Source organism: Danio aesculapii, chromosome 6 (genome assembly GCF_903798145.1).
Source record: "Danio aesculapii chromosome 6, fDanAes4.1, whole genome shotgun sequence".
NCBI classification, from domain to species: Eukaryota; Metazoa; Chordata; class Actinopteri; order Cypriniformes; family Danionidae; genus Danio; species Danio aesculapii.
Window position 1 is genome coordinate 2,715,595 of NC_079440.1, and position 16,014 is coordinate 2,731,608.

Genomic DNA, 16,014 nt, shown 5'->3' on the forward strand with positions numbered 1-16,014 from the left:
TTTCCACATGATCAGCTAGAAGTTATTATCAGTTGCTCTTACAACTGGGATCCACCACAAGAGTTTTATCAGGGTTTAGCTACACTGTAAAAAGTTCCACACAGTTCTTTCATGCTGTCTCAACACAAATGTATTAAATTAACTTTACAAATTTAAGTGGATTGAACATAAAACAATTAAATTTTCCCAAAAAAATCTGAAAAATTGTGTCATTTCGGCTTATTTTAAGTAAATAAGTACTTTGAACAAGCAGCAAAACCACTTTGAGTGTGCTGATTAGGGATGTAGAATAAGATCATGTGCTTGATAATAAACAGCCAATATCTTAATAATAGACATGTAATAAGCCAATATGGTGAGAAATGTTCACCACTAAAATAGTTTCTCAAACTACGTTGACTTCAGTTTTACTATCAAAACCCTAGAAATGTGTCATGAATGTCGTTTCACGCAGTCTTTATGGGTAATTTATGGCTAATTATCCAAAGTAATTAAAGCGTATAAAAAACTCAGACAGGTTTGATCATCAGCAGCGGTGAAACAACAGCCGCCTGTGACTCCTGCTGGATGTTTGTCGTGTCTCTTGTGTCCCTTGCTGGGATCCGTAGTGTGACGGTGCGGCCCGTCCATATGCTGGTCTGCCACACTGCGCTCATTAGCACAGGGGATAATTAAACACACAGCTGTTAATGAGACAGTGTGTGTTTACGGAAGAGCTTTTTATTAATGCAGGTTTCTAAAGACTGCAATAATGAACTTTCCCTCAGGGATGGATGAAGCACGTCCCACTCTCTTGTTTGTGAATCTCAGGATGTGACCGCAAATAAACACAAGGAGAAATAATATTTCAACATCAAGCACAATGTAATGTTGATATAAGCCGTGTGTTGTTTTAAAAATTGATTCAAATATCACTGTAATTACTGTCAGGTGTTTCAGCTCGGGTTTTAATTTCTTGATGCAAATCTTTTTTACAATTGTTTAAAAAATGGTCATGCAATCTTCCGTAATTTTACTGCAATGCAAATTTTAATTGGTAAAACTATCAGCAACTGATGCAAATGTCAACAATATAACACATTTTCAAGCATTTTGAATATATTAAGTTATATTTGGTTCATCAAGGTTTAAAGTATTTCATAAAATTGTCACGATGACCAGTGATCTAATCCTCAAAGATCGCTGGAGAACTACACATCTGTCACTGAACTGGACTACAAATACCATCATGCACCTCACACACACCAGTTCCTCCTGATTTATATTTACTTCTCACACACACTTTGCTTAGTCTTTTTATCCTATAGGATTACGAAGTTTTTTCCTTTTGTCAAGTCTTTCCATGCCTGTTGACCCTCGCCTTGTTTTTGTTGATGCTGCTTGCATGTGACCCTGACTACTCTTCTGGATTGCCCTTAAAGAGCACCTACAATGAAAATCTACTTTGGAAGCTGTTTGGACAGAACTGTGTGTATCCATAATGTGTCTACTGTCCTGCTGCAGTGATATAAAAACAACAAGTCTTTTTTTTAAATTACTGATGTTAAAATAGACTCAAATCCCAGTGATTTTGAGGCCGACCGCAACATTACGTGGGACTGTAGTTTTGCCCACCCACCGAATTGATTGACAGGGGCCATGTTTCCATAATAACATGTATACACATGTCCACAGAACATTTTTTGTAAATAAACTGGGATTAACATATTTGTTCCAACTCTCTGTGATTTTTATAAGTTTAAAATGTTTTTAAAACAGAGCATGTTTGTAATAAAGACAGTAAAACCACTGTAATTCTTAACCGCTATAATCACCACGGCCGCATGGTGTAAGCAAACTCTAATATGAGACTCATCATTTCAGAAAGGCTTGGATAAACTCACCACAAATACATGAAATAAACTTACTTGGTATTTTTGACTAATGAGCTGTATTTTAGCTTCATCCAAGTCTGTCTCTGTCACTGACTGCTGTTTATCTGATGTAACAAGTGATGAGAAGCCGACACGCATGTGGGAACGGTGGGCGGGGAGAAGCAGCTCATTTGCATTTAAAGCCACAGGCTACAAAAACAGCTACGCTGTACTCAGTCAACAGAATGGGCAGATTTTGCAGGATATAAGAAATAATCTGATGGGTATTTTGAGCTGAAACTTTATAGACACGTTCTGGAGACTCCAAAGGTTTATCTTACATTGTGTAAAAGGGGTCAAATAAGTGTACTTTAAATTTAAGCTGTGTTTGTACTTAGACTGTCTATTTGAGTTTAAGTTTATTAAAGACAATGTATTTGGATTCCATTGTCACCGGACATACTGTTACAAAAACACACTAAAAACACCAATTTAAAATTGCCTTCCTGCATGCAAATATAGTCAAACATGAAATTTAAATTGTTTTTCAAAAATATTTTTCAATTTAATATTTTTTTTTTGACGTTTAATAGAGCAATGAAAGTTTTTCAGTATTTCCTATTAGATCTTTCTTCAGGAGAAAGTCTTCTTTCCTTTAGTTTGGCTGGAATAACAAATACATGTATTTTTTAATATTAAAAATGGTTATTGTCAATATTATTAGCCTCTTTAAAAAATATCTAGATTTTATTGGCTACAGAACCAATAACTGTTAAGAGTCTGTCCAGAGACTTGCTAATTAACCTAACTTGCTCAATTCTCCTAATTAAGCCTTTAAATGACTCTTTATCAGTGATGAAACCAGTTGTGCGGTTCAATATTTTTGTGTAAAATAACAGTTTTTCTGTTTCACTGATAAATAAAGTTTAAAAGGATCACATTTATTTTACATAAATCTTCAGAAAGGTTGCAAAATAACAAAAGCATTGTCACAATTTAATGCATCATTTTACTTACCCTATTGGCAGATTATTTTGTTTGTTTTAAGGAAAAACTCACTTTAGACACTATTTTTTGCATGTAAATGCTTCCTGATTTCAGAATTTTTAGATATTTGGACAAAAAAAAGACAAAAACTCTAAGTAAGAATATAATTTTTTTTGCTATGAATTTAGGGTGCACTCACACTAGGCATTAGCCAGTTTGTTTGACAAGTGTGAGTGCTCTAAATCTTGCTCAGACGTGGTTCAGTTGGCCGGCCCTGGCCCAATTGAAGAGGTGTGCCAGAGCCAGTTGGGTTGGGCTTTGGTGTGGTACGCTTGTGGTGTGAGTGCAAAGTGTGCCTGAGTGCGAAATGGAAGACGCAACGTCACTTTTAAGATGCAGTGTGAGTGGAAGTTGCTGGGGGAGTGGGGAGGGGGGACAAGCACGCTTTGGCATGATTCAAGGTAATCATGCCTAGTGTGAGTACACCCTGAGGCTGATTTATACTTCTGCGTCAAGCACACGCATATGGTCCGGCGCAGCCTTCGGGTGGTCGCATAGCCCTCGCTGTGGCCGTCACCAACACTGACACGCACCTCTCAAAAAATGTAACTACACGTCACAACAATGCTTAGCACAAGCTCTGTGATTAGTCGGCTTGGTAGCGCTGATGAGTGTGGGGGAACCGAGACCTGCGCAAACCCGTTGGAGCGAGTGTTTACAAGTGTGGAGCCATGTGAAGGAGCTCCAGGTGGTAACTTTTGTTTTGTGTTTACCTTATGATTAAAGTTGTTGCACCCCCGCTGGTTCCTGCCTCAGAACGAGTGAGTTTGAGTAACTTGTACATTAAAGTAGCGTTTAGAAAAAACAAAACACCACCGAAGAAACTCGACACAGAGGAACATTAACACCTCACTGCCAGCTACTGTTTCGGAAGTGTTATTGCAGAGCAGGTCGCGCCGAGCACACGACGCAGAAGTATAAACCAGCCTTTAGTCAATTAAAAACAGCCTAAAAGTTAAAAAACAATGATTCAAATGTCTGTTTCACCTACTCCCTGCTGAAAAATCTAGCTTAAACCAGCCTAGGTTTAAGTGGGGTTTTGGCCATTTCCAGGCTGGTTTCCAGCCATTTCCAGCCTGTAATTAGCTGGTCAAGCTGGAAAATGACCAGAAAAATCCAGCTAAAACCAGCTAGACCAGCCTGGTTTAAGCTGGACATAGTTGGTTTTGGCTGGTCAAGCTGGTTTTAGCTGGTCATTTTCCAGCCTGACCAGCTAAGACCAGGCTGGAAATGGCTGGAAACCAGCCTGGAAACGGCCAAAACCCCTCTAAAACCAGGCTGGTCGACCAGCTAAAACCAGCCAACCAGCCTAGGCTGGTTTAAGCTGTTTTTTTCAGTAGGGTTGTTTGTTATTTTGAAAGAAAAAACAAAATCACTTCCATCCTATCCATCACAAATGTTATTCTCAGCCTGACTGAATAATATGCATCTAAAGGAGCAGAATAGACCAGAATAATCCACAGCAAACCACCTTCATAGGCTGATAAAGTGGTTTCCATCCCATCAGGGGAGCCAAACACTGAGTAAAATCCCTCAAAATACATTAACTCCAGCTTCTTCCACTCACCTTAAGAAACTTGTAGAGCAGGAAAGTAAACCAGTTTGTTAGCATCTTCTCAGCCACGGATTCGGTCCTGCGGGGGAAACAGAGTAAAAAAAAATGTCAAGGATTTATTTACTTGGGTGTCAGGAGTCCCTGAGGTAACCTTTAAGAGCAGAGAGATGCTTTGAAGGCTTCTTCATTCCCCAATTTCCCAAGTCTCACAACAAGAAAAACAGCCATTGCGATAACCAACATCTTCTGGGGGGATGTTGCATTAAACTCCCGTTTGACATCAAAGCGCCACAGACGAATTATTCGGGCTCGGGGAAGGGGAAAAAAAAAACCTTCAAAGACCTGCGCAAGCACAGCACACACGCTAATAATTTAGCATTAATAACAAACCAAAGTGCTGCTCTCCTCTCTTGCAAAGCACTAAAGTTGATTAAGAAAACAGCAATTAAAAATATTCCATATCTGCTGTCATTAAACAGAAACCTGGCGCACAATAACAACCCTCAGAATGAGGCTAATTACACGGCCTGGTAATTAACGGACCTTATTAGTGTTAATCGTGTGAGAGGAGGTGTAGAGCAGGGATCTGCTACTGAAATGTGTTTGTTTGTGTAGCATCTCTTCTGACGTTTGGGGAAAATGATGAGGCTGAATGTGAACGACACACTGTGAGGAGTTATTAGAAACCTGAGAAAACGCTGGAAGAAACACTTGTGGAGGAGTGGAAGATGGAGATTTGACTGCTCACGTTTAACACATCTTCAGGTGAATTTTGTGCGGTGAGGAAAACGAAGGAGAAAAAAAATGAAGCTGTATCTGAAATCACCTCCTAGAAGAATCTATAGTGTTCACTAGGGGCGGATTTGGTGATTTGGGGGCCCTAAGCAGTTCCTACAGTAACATGCACCCTTCGTATTTGTATTTATTTATTTATTTACCTGCCTTTTTCTTATTTCACTCAGTCTTGTTTTCTCCATGTTATTGCAATCATTACATTTTTTATCTGTTGTTAAAAGTGAATTTATAATTTCATAAATCTTCAGCTTATTTGACTGCTGGACTGATCCATGATTGGGGTTGGAGGACACACTTGCACAGATGTAAATAATTAGGGTAAAATTGTAATTGTTAAACACTCACCACAAAAAGCCATTTTAAATCATCAATAAAAACTTCAAGGTACTTATCGGGGGCCCTCAGATTTCCTGGGACCCTTAGCATCCGGTTACCTCGCTGGTTTTAAGCAAAAATAGTAATCTGAGGGAAAAGTTATGCTTTTAATTTCTCCTAGGGTGTTCGCTTCTTTGCTTTGAGTCAAATTTAATAACTTAAATCTAATATAAAGCACAAGTAGAACAATTATTACTGTTTTTACTATACTGTGAGGGTTCAGGTAGAGGTAGACATTAATAAAATACGATTTAAATGGGTGATTTATTAAATAATATGAATAATACTGTGTATGATTGCTGCTTTTACATTACAGTGAGGGTTCTGTTTAGGGTTGGGGTAGGAGTAGACATTAATAAAATACTATTTAAATGTGTAATTTGATAAATAATATGTATAATACTAGGGTATAATTACTGATTTAACATGACTGTGAGGGTTAGGGTTGGGGTAGACCTTAATAAAATCCAATTTGAACAGGTAATTTGATAAACAATGTGAATAATACTCTGTATAATTACTGTTTTTACATGACTGTGAGGGTTGGGTGAGGGTAGACATTAATAAAATACAATTTAAATGGGTGATTTATTAAATAATATGAATAATACTGTGAATAACTGCTGCTTTTACATTACTGTAAGGGGTACGTTTAGGGTTGGGATAGGAGTAGACATTAATAAAATACTATTTAAATGTGTAATAATAAAAATAATATTTATAATACTAAAGTATGATTACTGATTTAACATGACTGTGAGGGTTAGGGTTGGGGTAGATTTGGTAATTTAATAAACAATGTGAATAATACTCTGTATAATTACTGTTTTTACATTACTGTGAGGGTTGGGTAAGGGTAGACATTAATAAAAGACTATTAATGGGTAATTTAATAAATAATATGAATAAAACTCGATGTAATTACAGTTTTTACATTACTGTTTAATGTTGGGGTGAGGGTAAATGTTAATAGAATACAATTTATTGGGTAATTTATTAAATAATATGAAATTAATTACTCCGTGTAATTAATGTTTTTACATTACATGGAGAGTTGGGTTTAGGTTTTGGGGTAGGGGTAGACCTTAATAAAATACAATTTAATGGGTAATTTAATAAATAATATCAATAATACTTGACACAATTACTGTTTTAACATTACTGTGAGGGTTGGGGCTGAGGTAGACGTTAATAAAATACAATTAATGGGTAATATAATAAATAATATCAATAAAACTCAATGTAACATTACATTACTGTGAGGGTTTGAGTTGGGGTAGACCCTAGTAAAATACAATTTAAAAGAGTAATTTAATAAATAATATGAATAATACTCCGTATAATTGCTGTTTTTACATTACTGTGAGGGTTGGGGCTGAGGTAGACGTTAATAAAATACAATTAATGGGTAATATAATAAATAATATCAATAAAACTCAATGTAACATTACATTACTGTGAGGGTTTGAGTTGGGGTAGACATTAGTAAAATACAATTTAAAAGAGTAATTGAATAAATAATATGAATAATACTCTGTATGATTGCTGTTTTTACATTACTGTGAGGGGTAGGTTTAGGGAGTAGACATTTATATACTATTTAAACATGAAATTTAATAAATAATTTGAAAAAACTCAATGTAATTACAGTTTTTACCTTACTGTTTAATGTTAGGGTGAGGGTAGATGTTAATAAAATACAACTAATGGGTAATTTAATAAATAATATGAATAATACTCGATATACTAAGCATTTTTTTTAAATTACTGTTTAATGTTGGGGTGAGGGTAGATGTTAATAAAATACAATAATTTAATGGGTAATTTAATAAATAATATGAATAACACTGTGTAATTACTATTTTTACATTACTGTGAAGGTTTGATTTGGGGTAGACATTAGTAAAGTACAATTTAAAAGAGTAATTTAATAAATAATATGAATAATACTCTGTATATTGGCAGATATATTACTGTGAGGGGTTGTTTAGGGTTGGGGTAGACATTAAAAAATACAATTTAAATGGGTAATTTGATACATAATATGAATAATACTGTGTATACTTACTGTTTTTACATTACTGTGAGGGTTGGGTTAGGTTTAGACATTAATAAAATACAATTAATGGGTAATTTAATAAATAATATGAATAAAATTGTGTAACTACTGTTTTAACATTACTGTTTAAGGTTGGGGTAAGGGTTGGCGTGAATAAAATACCAATAAAAGGGTAATTTAATAAATAATATGAATAATACTCAATATAACTTCTGTTTTGCATTACTGTGAGGGTTTGGGGTGGGTTTAGAAATTAATAAAATACAATTAATGGGTTATTTAATAATATGAATAAAACTCAGTTTAATTACCGTTTTTATATTACTGTTTAAGGTTGGGGTAAGGGTAGATATTAATAAAATACAATTTAATAGATCATTTATTAAATTATATGAATAAAACTGTAATAAATGTTTTTACATTGTATTGAGGGTTGGGTTTAGGGTAAGGGTAGACCTTAATAAAATACAATTTAATAGGTAATTTATTAAACAATATAAATAATACTCTTTTTACATGACTGTTTAAAGTTGGGGTAGGTTTAGACATTATATACAATTAATAGGTAATTTAATAAACAATATCAATAATACTTGATACAATTACTGTTTTTACAGTACTGTGAGGGTTGGGGCTGGGGTAAACATTAATAAAATACCATTTAAACGGGTCATTTGATAAATAATATGAAAAATGCTCTGTATAATTAGTGTTTTTACATTACTGTGAAGGTTGGGTTAGGTTTAGACATTAATAAACTACAATTAATGGGTAATTTAATAAATAATATGATTAATACTCAGTATAATAAGCATTTTTACATCACTCTTTAAGGTTGGGATAGGGGTAGATGTTAATAAAACACAGCTAATGCGCAATTGAATAAATACTATGAATAATACTCTGTATAACTACTGTTTTTACATCACTGTGAGGGGTAGGTTTAGGTTTGGGGTAGAGGTAAAATCCAGTTGTTTTTTTTACAAAATTCTGTGCAGAAATAGCATAAAATATATCTCTGTCTGGCTCTGCTAATAGGTTAGAATTAATAAATAATCAATGGAAAACATTATTACAACTACTGTTAACATTACTACTATTACTTCTACTTGTAAAATTACTACTACTACTAGTAATAAAAAAACTGACCAATTTTCAAGACAATTATAACAGTGACAGTATAACAAATAAATACTCATCAGTAGAGTGTTACTATACATGAAAATCTAATTTAATGTATATTTTTAGATAGTGTAATTTCTACTATAATCTGTATAAAACTGGCCTAATATTTATTCATATACTGACTTCATCTACTGGCTTTCAGCATATTTGAGGATCTCTCATGGTAAAGAAGAGGATAAATGAGAGTGTGTATGTACTGTAGATGACATGTAGATTTGTTCATTTCAGAAAGAGCTTTTGTGATATTGATTTAAGTGAAATCAGGGGATCTGAGGCGTATGTTTCTAGGCTGGAGCGATCATCTCGTCCGTCTCTCATCACATCTCGTCTCCGCAGGGAACATGTGTGTGTGTTCAGGTGTGTAATATCATCTGACAGAAACACAGCGATGAAGCAGAGCCGCACCGAAAGGCCAAACCCAGAGAGAGAGAGAAATGATGGGATAGAAAATGTGACCCCTAAGAGTCAAACTCCTCATCCTCATCATTTCCATCAGGTTCATTAACAGCGTCTCAAGCTGGAGCGACAAAAGACATTTTTAATGTCAAGTAATTAATCAGTTGGATTAAGAAGGAACGATACCGGAGGAAACGAACACTGTGATAAAAAATAAATAAATGTTAAATAAGAAATGTAAACAAAAATAAATAAAAAATTAAATTAAATTAAAAAACTAAACTAAATAAAATAAGTTGAATTGAGAGTTTGTAAATCAGAATCTAATTAAGAATAGAATCAAGAATTGTATCAAATCTTATTAAACCAAATCAAATTGAGAGTTTAAATGAAATCGAAAGCTTCTTAATCAAAATCAAATTGGGAACTGAATCAAATTTTATCAAACTGAATCTAATTGAATTGAGAGTTTGTGAATCAGAATCTAATCAAGAATGAAATCAGAGTGATAGCTTCTGAATCAAAATAAAGAATGGAATCAAATCGATAGCTTATAAATCAAAATCAAACCAAGAATTGAATCAAATCTTATAAAACCTAATATAATTGAACTAAGAGTTTGTGAATCAGTTTCTAATCAAAAAGGGAATCAAATCGAGAGCCTGTGAATCAGAATTGAATAAATTCCCATCAAATTGAATTGAGAGTTTGTGAATCAGTATGAAATGGAGAATGGAATCAAATCGATAGCTTATGAATCAGAATCACAGGAGGAAATAAACCAAATCTTATCATACTAAATCGAATCGAATTAAGAGTTTGTAAATCAGGATAGAAAATCAAAAATGAAATCAAATCAATTTCAAATGGATCAGGAATTGAATCACATTTTATCAAACTGAATCGAATAGAGTTTGTGAATCAGATTTAATAGTGGAAACAAATCAAATTGAGAGTTTGTGAATCAAAATCGAATCAGAAAGAAAATCAAATTTTATCAAACCAAATCAAACAGAGTTTTTGAATCAGAATTGTATCAAGAATGGAATCAAACCGAATCAATATCTTGTGAATCAGAATGCTTGTTACTGTACCTCCGCAGCAGGAGTTTGGGGTGGTTTTTGCTCTCCAGGTTTTTGTCGATGAGGTCTGCCAGCAGCTGTTTCAGGACCCCAGTGGCGTACTCCATCTCCCCCTGCAGGCCGCTCATGATGAGGGACGCCACGTTCCCACGGTCTCGCATGGAGAACGAGCGCTGAGCCTCCAGCGTGCGGATGAACGTCAGCAAGAAATGCTTCTTATTCAGCAGCTGCCCGAACAGAGTCAAAGCCTTCTCAACGTTGGCCGGCACCTAATTGATATAAACAGGGATCACACTTTTACGGTAAATTCTCAGACTTTTCACTTACACCGTGCGAGTAAACTCTCCTCACATTGACTTGCAATGTCTGGAAATGACTTTTTTTTTTTTAATTCCAGAAACTCTGTGACTGGTGGAAACCCCAAATAAAACAACTCAACCAAACACATGAATGGGTCAGGAGTGTGTGTGTGTCTGCCGCACCTCCATCTCCTTCAGCACCGGATGGTCCTCGATCCCAGGGAAAAGCACTCTCATGGCGTAAGTGCGGTAATCCAGGAATGGGATGCCAGATCCATCCAGATCCTGAGTCAGCTCATGGATATCAGTCTGCAGTTCCGCAAATGCTGGAAACAAACACACACAGAAAATGACATTTGTATTACATCTACATTCCCTGCTTTGAATTGAGAATCGATTCAGATCAAGGGCTTGTGAATCAAAATCAAATCAAGAATTTTATAGAATCAAATCGAGAGCTTGTGATTCAGAATCACATCATTAATTAAATAGAATCAAATCGAGAGATTGTGAATCCGAATCAAATCAATAATTTAATAGAATTGAAAGCTTGTGAATCAGAATCAAATCAAGAATTGATTTGAATCATAAGCTTGTGAATCAGAATCAAATCACAGATGGAACTGAATCAAATCAAGAGCTTGAGAATAAGAATCAAATCAAAAGTGAAATATAATCAAATTCAAAGCTTGTGAATCAAAATCAAATCAATAACAGAATCTAATCAAGAGCTTGTGAATCAGAATCAAATCAAGAGTTGATTTGAATCATGAGCTTGTGAATCAGAATCTAATCAGTAATGGAATAAAATTGAACAAATAGCTTAATCAGAATCAAATAATCAATTGAATCAAATCTTAACAGACTGAATCAAATTAAATTGAGAGTTTATGAATCAGTATTGAATGAGGAATTTATTCAAATCTCATCAAACCAAACCAAACTGAGAGTCTATGAATCAGAATCAAGAATGGAATCCAATCAAATCGAAGGCTTCTGGATAAGAATCGAACCAGTAATTGAATCAAATCTTATCAAACAGAATTGAATTGAGAGTTTGTGAATCAGAATCTAATCAGCAATGGAATCAAATCGAATAAATAGCTTAATCAGAATCAAATCATCAATTGAATCAAATCTTATTGAACTGAAACAATTTGAAGGGTTCAAGGTTCAAGAAAATAGGTAAAATAATGAGTCTCCTGGCTTGAGTTCTGATATTTACCACATCAGTAAACTTCAGACTGCACGTATCTGATTGGAGATGTCTTTTAAAACTGCTAATCTCCATGAAGGACACCAACACTTCTTTGTCACACTCCAAACATCATCTCCGCTCCTCACACACATTCAAGGAATATCTGCTTTCACTCCCAAACTCGCCATTCTGCCATCAGCTAATCAATCTGGATGTTGTGGTCATTTACGCTCTTATTTTATTCATTCTGGGGGACGTCTCATCACTCCTCCGTGACCTGTCACTCTCACCTCCTGCCATCCATCTCTTTTATCCTCTCTTCCCTGTCCTCATCCCTCTCTCCGTGTCTGCGGAAAGACAAGGTCGCCACCTCGGGCCCGACAGAGACGGATAATGGCCGACTCATGACCGCGCCGGCATTCAGTGTGTGTATGTGTGCGTGTGTGTATGATAAACGATGTGTGCATCATGAGGTCATCGCTAACAGGAGACCAGACAATACACAACCAATCGGAGAAAGAGAGAGAGAGAAAGAGGAAGATGGAATTAAACTAGGAAGCCAATTGAGAAAGATTGAAGATGAGATGGAGAAGACAAACACATCAACTAAAGAGAGGTCGGATGGAGAATCATTGGAGAAAAAGAACAGACTGAGAAAGTGGGATCCTTTTCACACAATTGTTGTACCGTTTTCAATCTTTTATATTTTCTTTCACGCTCACACATTTTTTGTTTTGTTTTGTGTTTTATTTTCATACTTAAAAAAAAAAGTGTAATTGGAAAATCTTTCAAATGGTTTATTATTATTATTATTATGGTTTATAATTATTATTATAAAGCCAAAGGTCTTAAAATGTGTATTATCCTCACATGTTAGTATTAGTTAACAGGTAAAGAGAGTGAAGACAATAAAATGGTGCTGAAAAATGGACCATGGACATGTGTAATCTAAAAAATACAGCACAGACATTTTTGATAAACGGAATCTAAAATTTAAAGTGAAAATCCCTGATATCCCAGAAGTCTTGGACAAAAAAAATAACATATCCATCACTTTCAATGTCTGGAATAGACCTTTAATAATCTTTAAATATAAAAAAAAATAAAAGAGTGAAACTAAAAATGTAGCAAAATAAAGCATGAAAGAGTGCAAAAAAAGAGCGTATGATGTGGAAGAAAAGCAAAAGAAGGCATGAAAATTAGCATAAAATGTGCAAAAGCATAAAAAATAAACAAGCGGAAAAAAGCACACGCATAAGCGAGTATTAAAAAGCAAATTGAAAGTCTGAAATTAAGCATTAAAATGTGCAAAGAAAAAAAAGCAAAAACAATTGTGAAAAAAATTATGAAAATAAACCATGAAAAAGAGTGAAAGGAAATACAGACGAGTGAAAATAGTGCAAAACAAGTGAAAAAGTGTGAAAATGGAATTTTAAAAAAAGTGACAGCATGAAAAATACATTCATTCATTCATGCATTCATTCATTCTCCTTTGGCTTAGTCCCTTTTTCATCAAGGGTCGCCACAGTGGAATGAACCATCAACTATTCAGCATATACTTTACAGAGCAGATGCTCTTCCAGCTGCAACCCAGTACTGGGAAACACCCATACACACTCATACACTACAGCCAATTTAGTTAATCAATTCTCTTTTAGTGCATGTGTTTGGACTGTGGGGGAAACCGGAGCACCCGGAGGAAACCCACACCAACACGGGGAGAACATGCCAACTCCACACTGAAATGCCAACTGACCCAGCTGGGACTCGAACCAGCGACCTTCTTGCTGTAAGGCCACAGTGCTAACCACTGAGCCACCGTGCCACCACATGAAAAAAAAAACAGTAGCATGAACAAAATGCATGAAAAAATATAGCAAAAATTATAGCAAAGGCAAAAGTGTGAAAAGCAAAGCAAAAATCCAAAAGTTGCTAATGAAAACGTGTCAAATAGCACAAAATCTTTGAATAAAAAGAGGAAAAAGTGTGAAACACAAACACAGGAAATACAAAAGAGTGAAAAACAGTAGGAAAAGTGCATTTACTGTAAGTGTGAAGGTGCAAAAGAAAGCAAAAAAGAAAAGAAAAAATACAGCAGCATAAAAATATATAGACAAAAAAGACCAAAAATTAGCCTGAGAACAAACGCAGGTATTAAAAGCTAAAAGAAAATCAGAAAATAAAGCATGACAAGGTGCAAAGGAAAAAGTGAAAATCTATAAAAACCATGAAAACAGGAAAAAAAGAGTGTGAAAGAAAATACAACAGTACAATAAATGTGTGTAAAACATTATTTATGTGTGAAAGTGTGAAAAAAGAGAGCAAAATACTTGGAATAAAAGAGCAGAAGCAAGAAAAGGCTAAGAAAATAGAGCAAAAGAAGAAAAGAAAAGTGAAAAACAACAACAAAAATATAAATACAGCCATAAAAAAGTGTGAGAGTGTGAAAGGAAAAATAAGAGTGAAAACAGTACCACGAATGTGTTGAAAGATTGGTAGTGTGTGAAAGAGCGAAAGGAAGCATTCTGTGGAGTGAAAGTGTGATAGAAAGAGCAAAGGAAGAAAAGGAGAGTGTGTTTTACCCTCTTTGCACTCCAGGGCGACTCTGGACTCCAGGTTGTGCATCTGCATCTGCAGGCGTTTGAGCGTCCGGTCGGCGTCTCGAGATTTGCGCTTGTAAGCGATGAGGATGATGATGATGACCAGCAGAAGAAGACCTCCACCTCCACCGATGCCGATGATGGCCGGCAGCGTCAGCAGGCTGTCTGAGTAAATCTGCAGAGTTCCTGGAGAGAAGCGGAAACCTCCAGCCAGAACCTGCACACAACACACACACAGTCTAATTATTTACAGTACACACAACACATAGAGACACATGAATACATATACACACAACACATACAGTATACAGTACATATTCACGCAGACACACACATAGCACTCTCATACACACAAACAGTATACAGCATGCACACCACACAGAGTTAAAACAACGTGTACGCAACATACAGTATGCTCAGACACATACACACAGGGAAAACACAGCACACACACACACATCCACACAACAGCACAGACATACATACACACCACACACAAAGTCAAAACAACATGTACACACAACACATACACAGACATACATACAGTATACACACACAAAACACCACACACACACACACACAGGAAAAACATAACGCACACCACCACAAACACATAGAAAAGACACCCAGACAGACGCACACACAGTCACATACCGAACATACCGAAATACAGTACGTAATCACACCCAAGACACACACACACACACACACACACACACACACACACACACACACACACACACACACACACACACACACCACACACACACACACACACACACACACACACACACACAGACAACAGACAGAGACAGAAGACCCAAATACACACACACACGCACACGCACAACAACAAGACATGCACCACAAAATACAAACACCCAATACACACACACACACACACACACACACACACACAAAACATTATGATTTAATGACCATGAGCTCATTAGCATATTAAACGCAACTCATTGCACCTCATTTCATATTCAAAAAAGTCAGCCAATCATAGAATATTCAATTTACATATGAAAATGGACAGCGTTTTACCAGCATCACAAATAAACTTGGAGAAAACACACATATAACCTGAGCTCCAAACACAATAGCCAATATTGACTACAACAGCCAATAATATATCCCACAATCCCAAACACACAATCCCAGAGCCCACAATGCAACATCTCTGGAAGAGAAAGCCTGCAGGTCAGAGGACTTTAATAATGTAAATCACACTTAACCCGGTTAAAGAGGCTAATGGGGTCAAACTGGCCTGTGTGGCATTTTACATCACCAGGAAACCACTGGAGAACAGTTAACACACACACACACAAACACACACACACTTAAAGCAACATACACACTCAAGACAACAAACACACGAGACATTCAAAACAACATATACACACAACGTCTTTACAAACAACACAAACATACTTAGACACTTAAACACAGACACACACGTGACTATATATATATACATAGAGAGATAACTCAAACACCCATGCACACATCCACACACGTACACAAACACGCACGCACACACAAACAAAACAACATATATCCAGTC

The 16,014-nt window shown here is 35.8% G+C and overlaps 1 protein-coding gene across 1 annotated transcript in view; it reads right to left on the reverse strand.

Moving 5' to 3' along the window:
• plxna1b (plexin A1b) overlaps nucleotides 1-16,014 on the reverse strand; it is a 323,568-nt gene that overhangs the window by 25,523 nt on the left and 282,031 nt on the right. Inside the window, 4 exon segments of the mRNA XM_056459328.1 lie at nucleotides 4,468-4,534; nucleotides 10,360-10,616; nucleotides 10,830-10,972; nucleotides 14,427-14,786. Coding sequence (XP_056315303.1) covers nucleotides 4,468-4,534; nucleotides 10,360-10,616; nucleotides 10,830-10,972; nucleotides 14,427-14,786 — 827 coding nt within the window.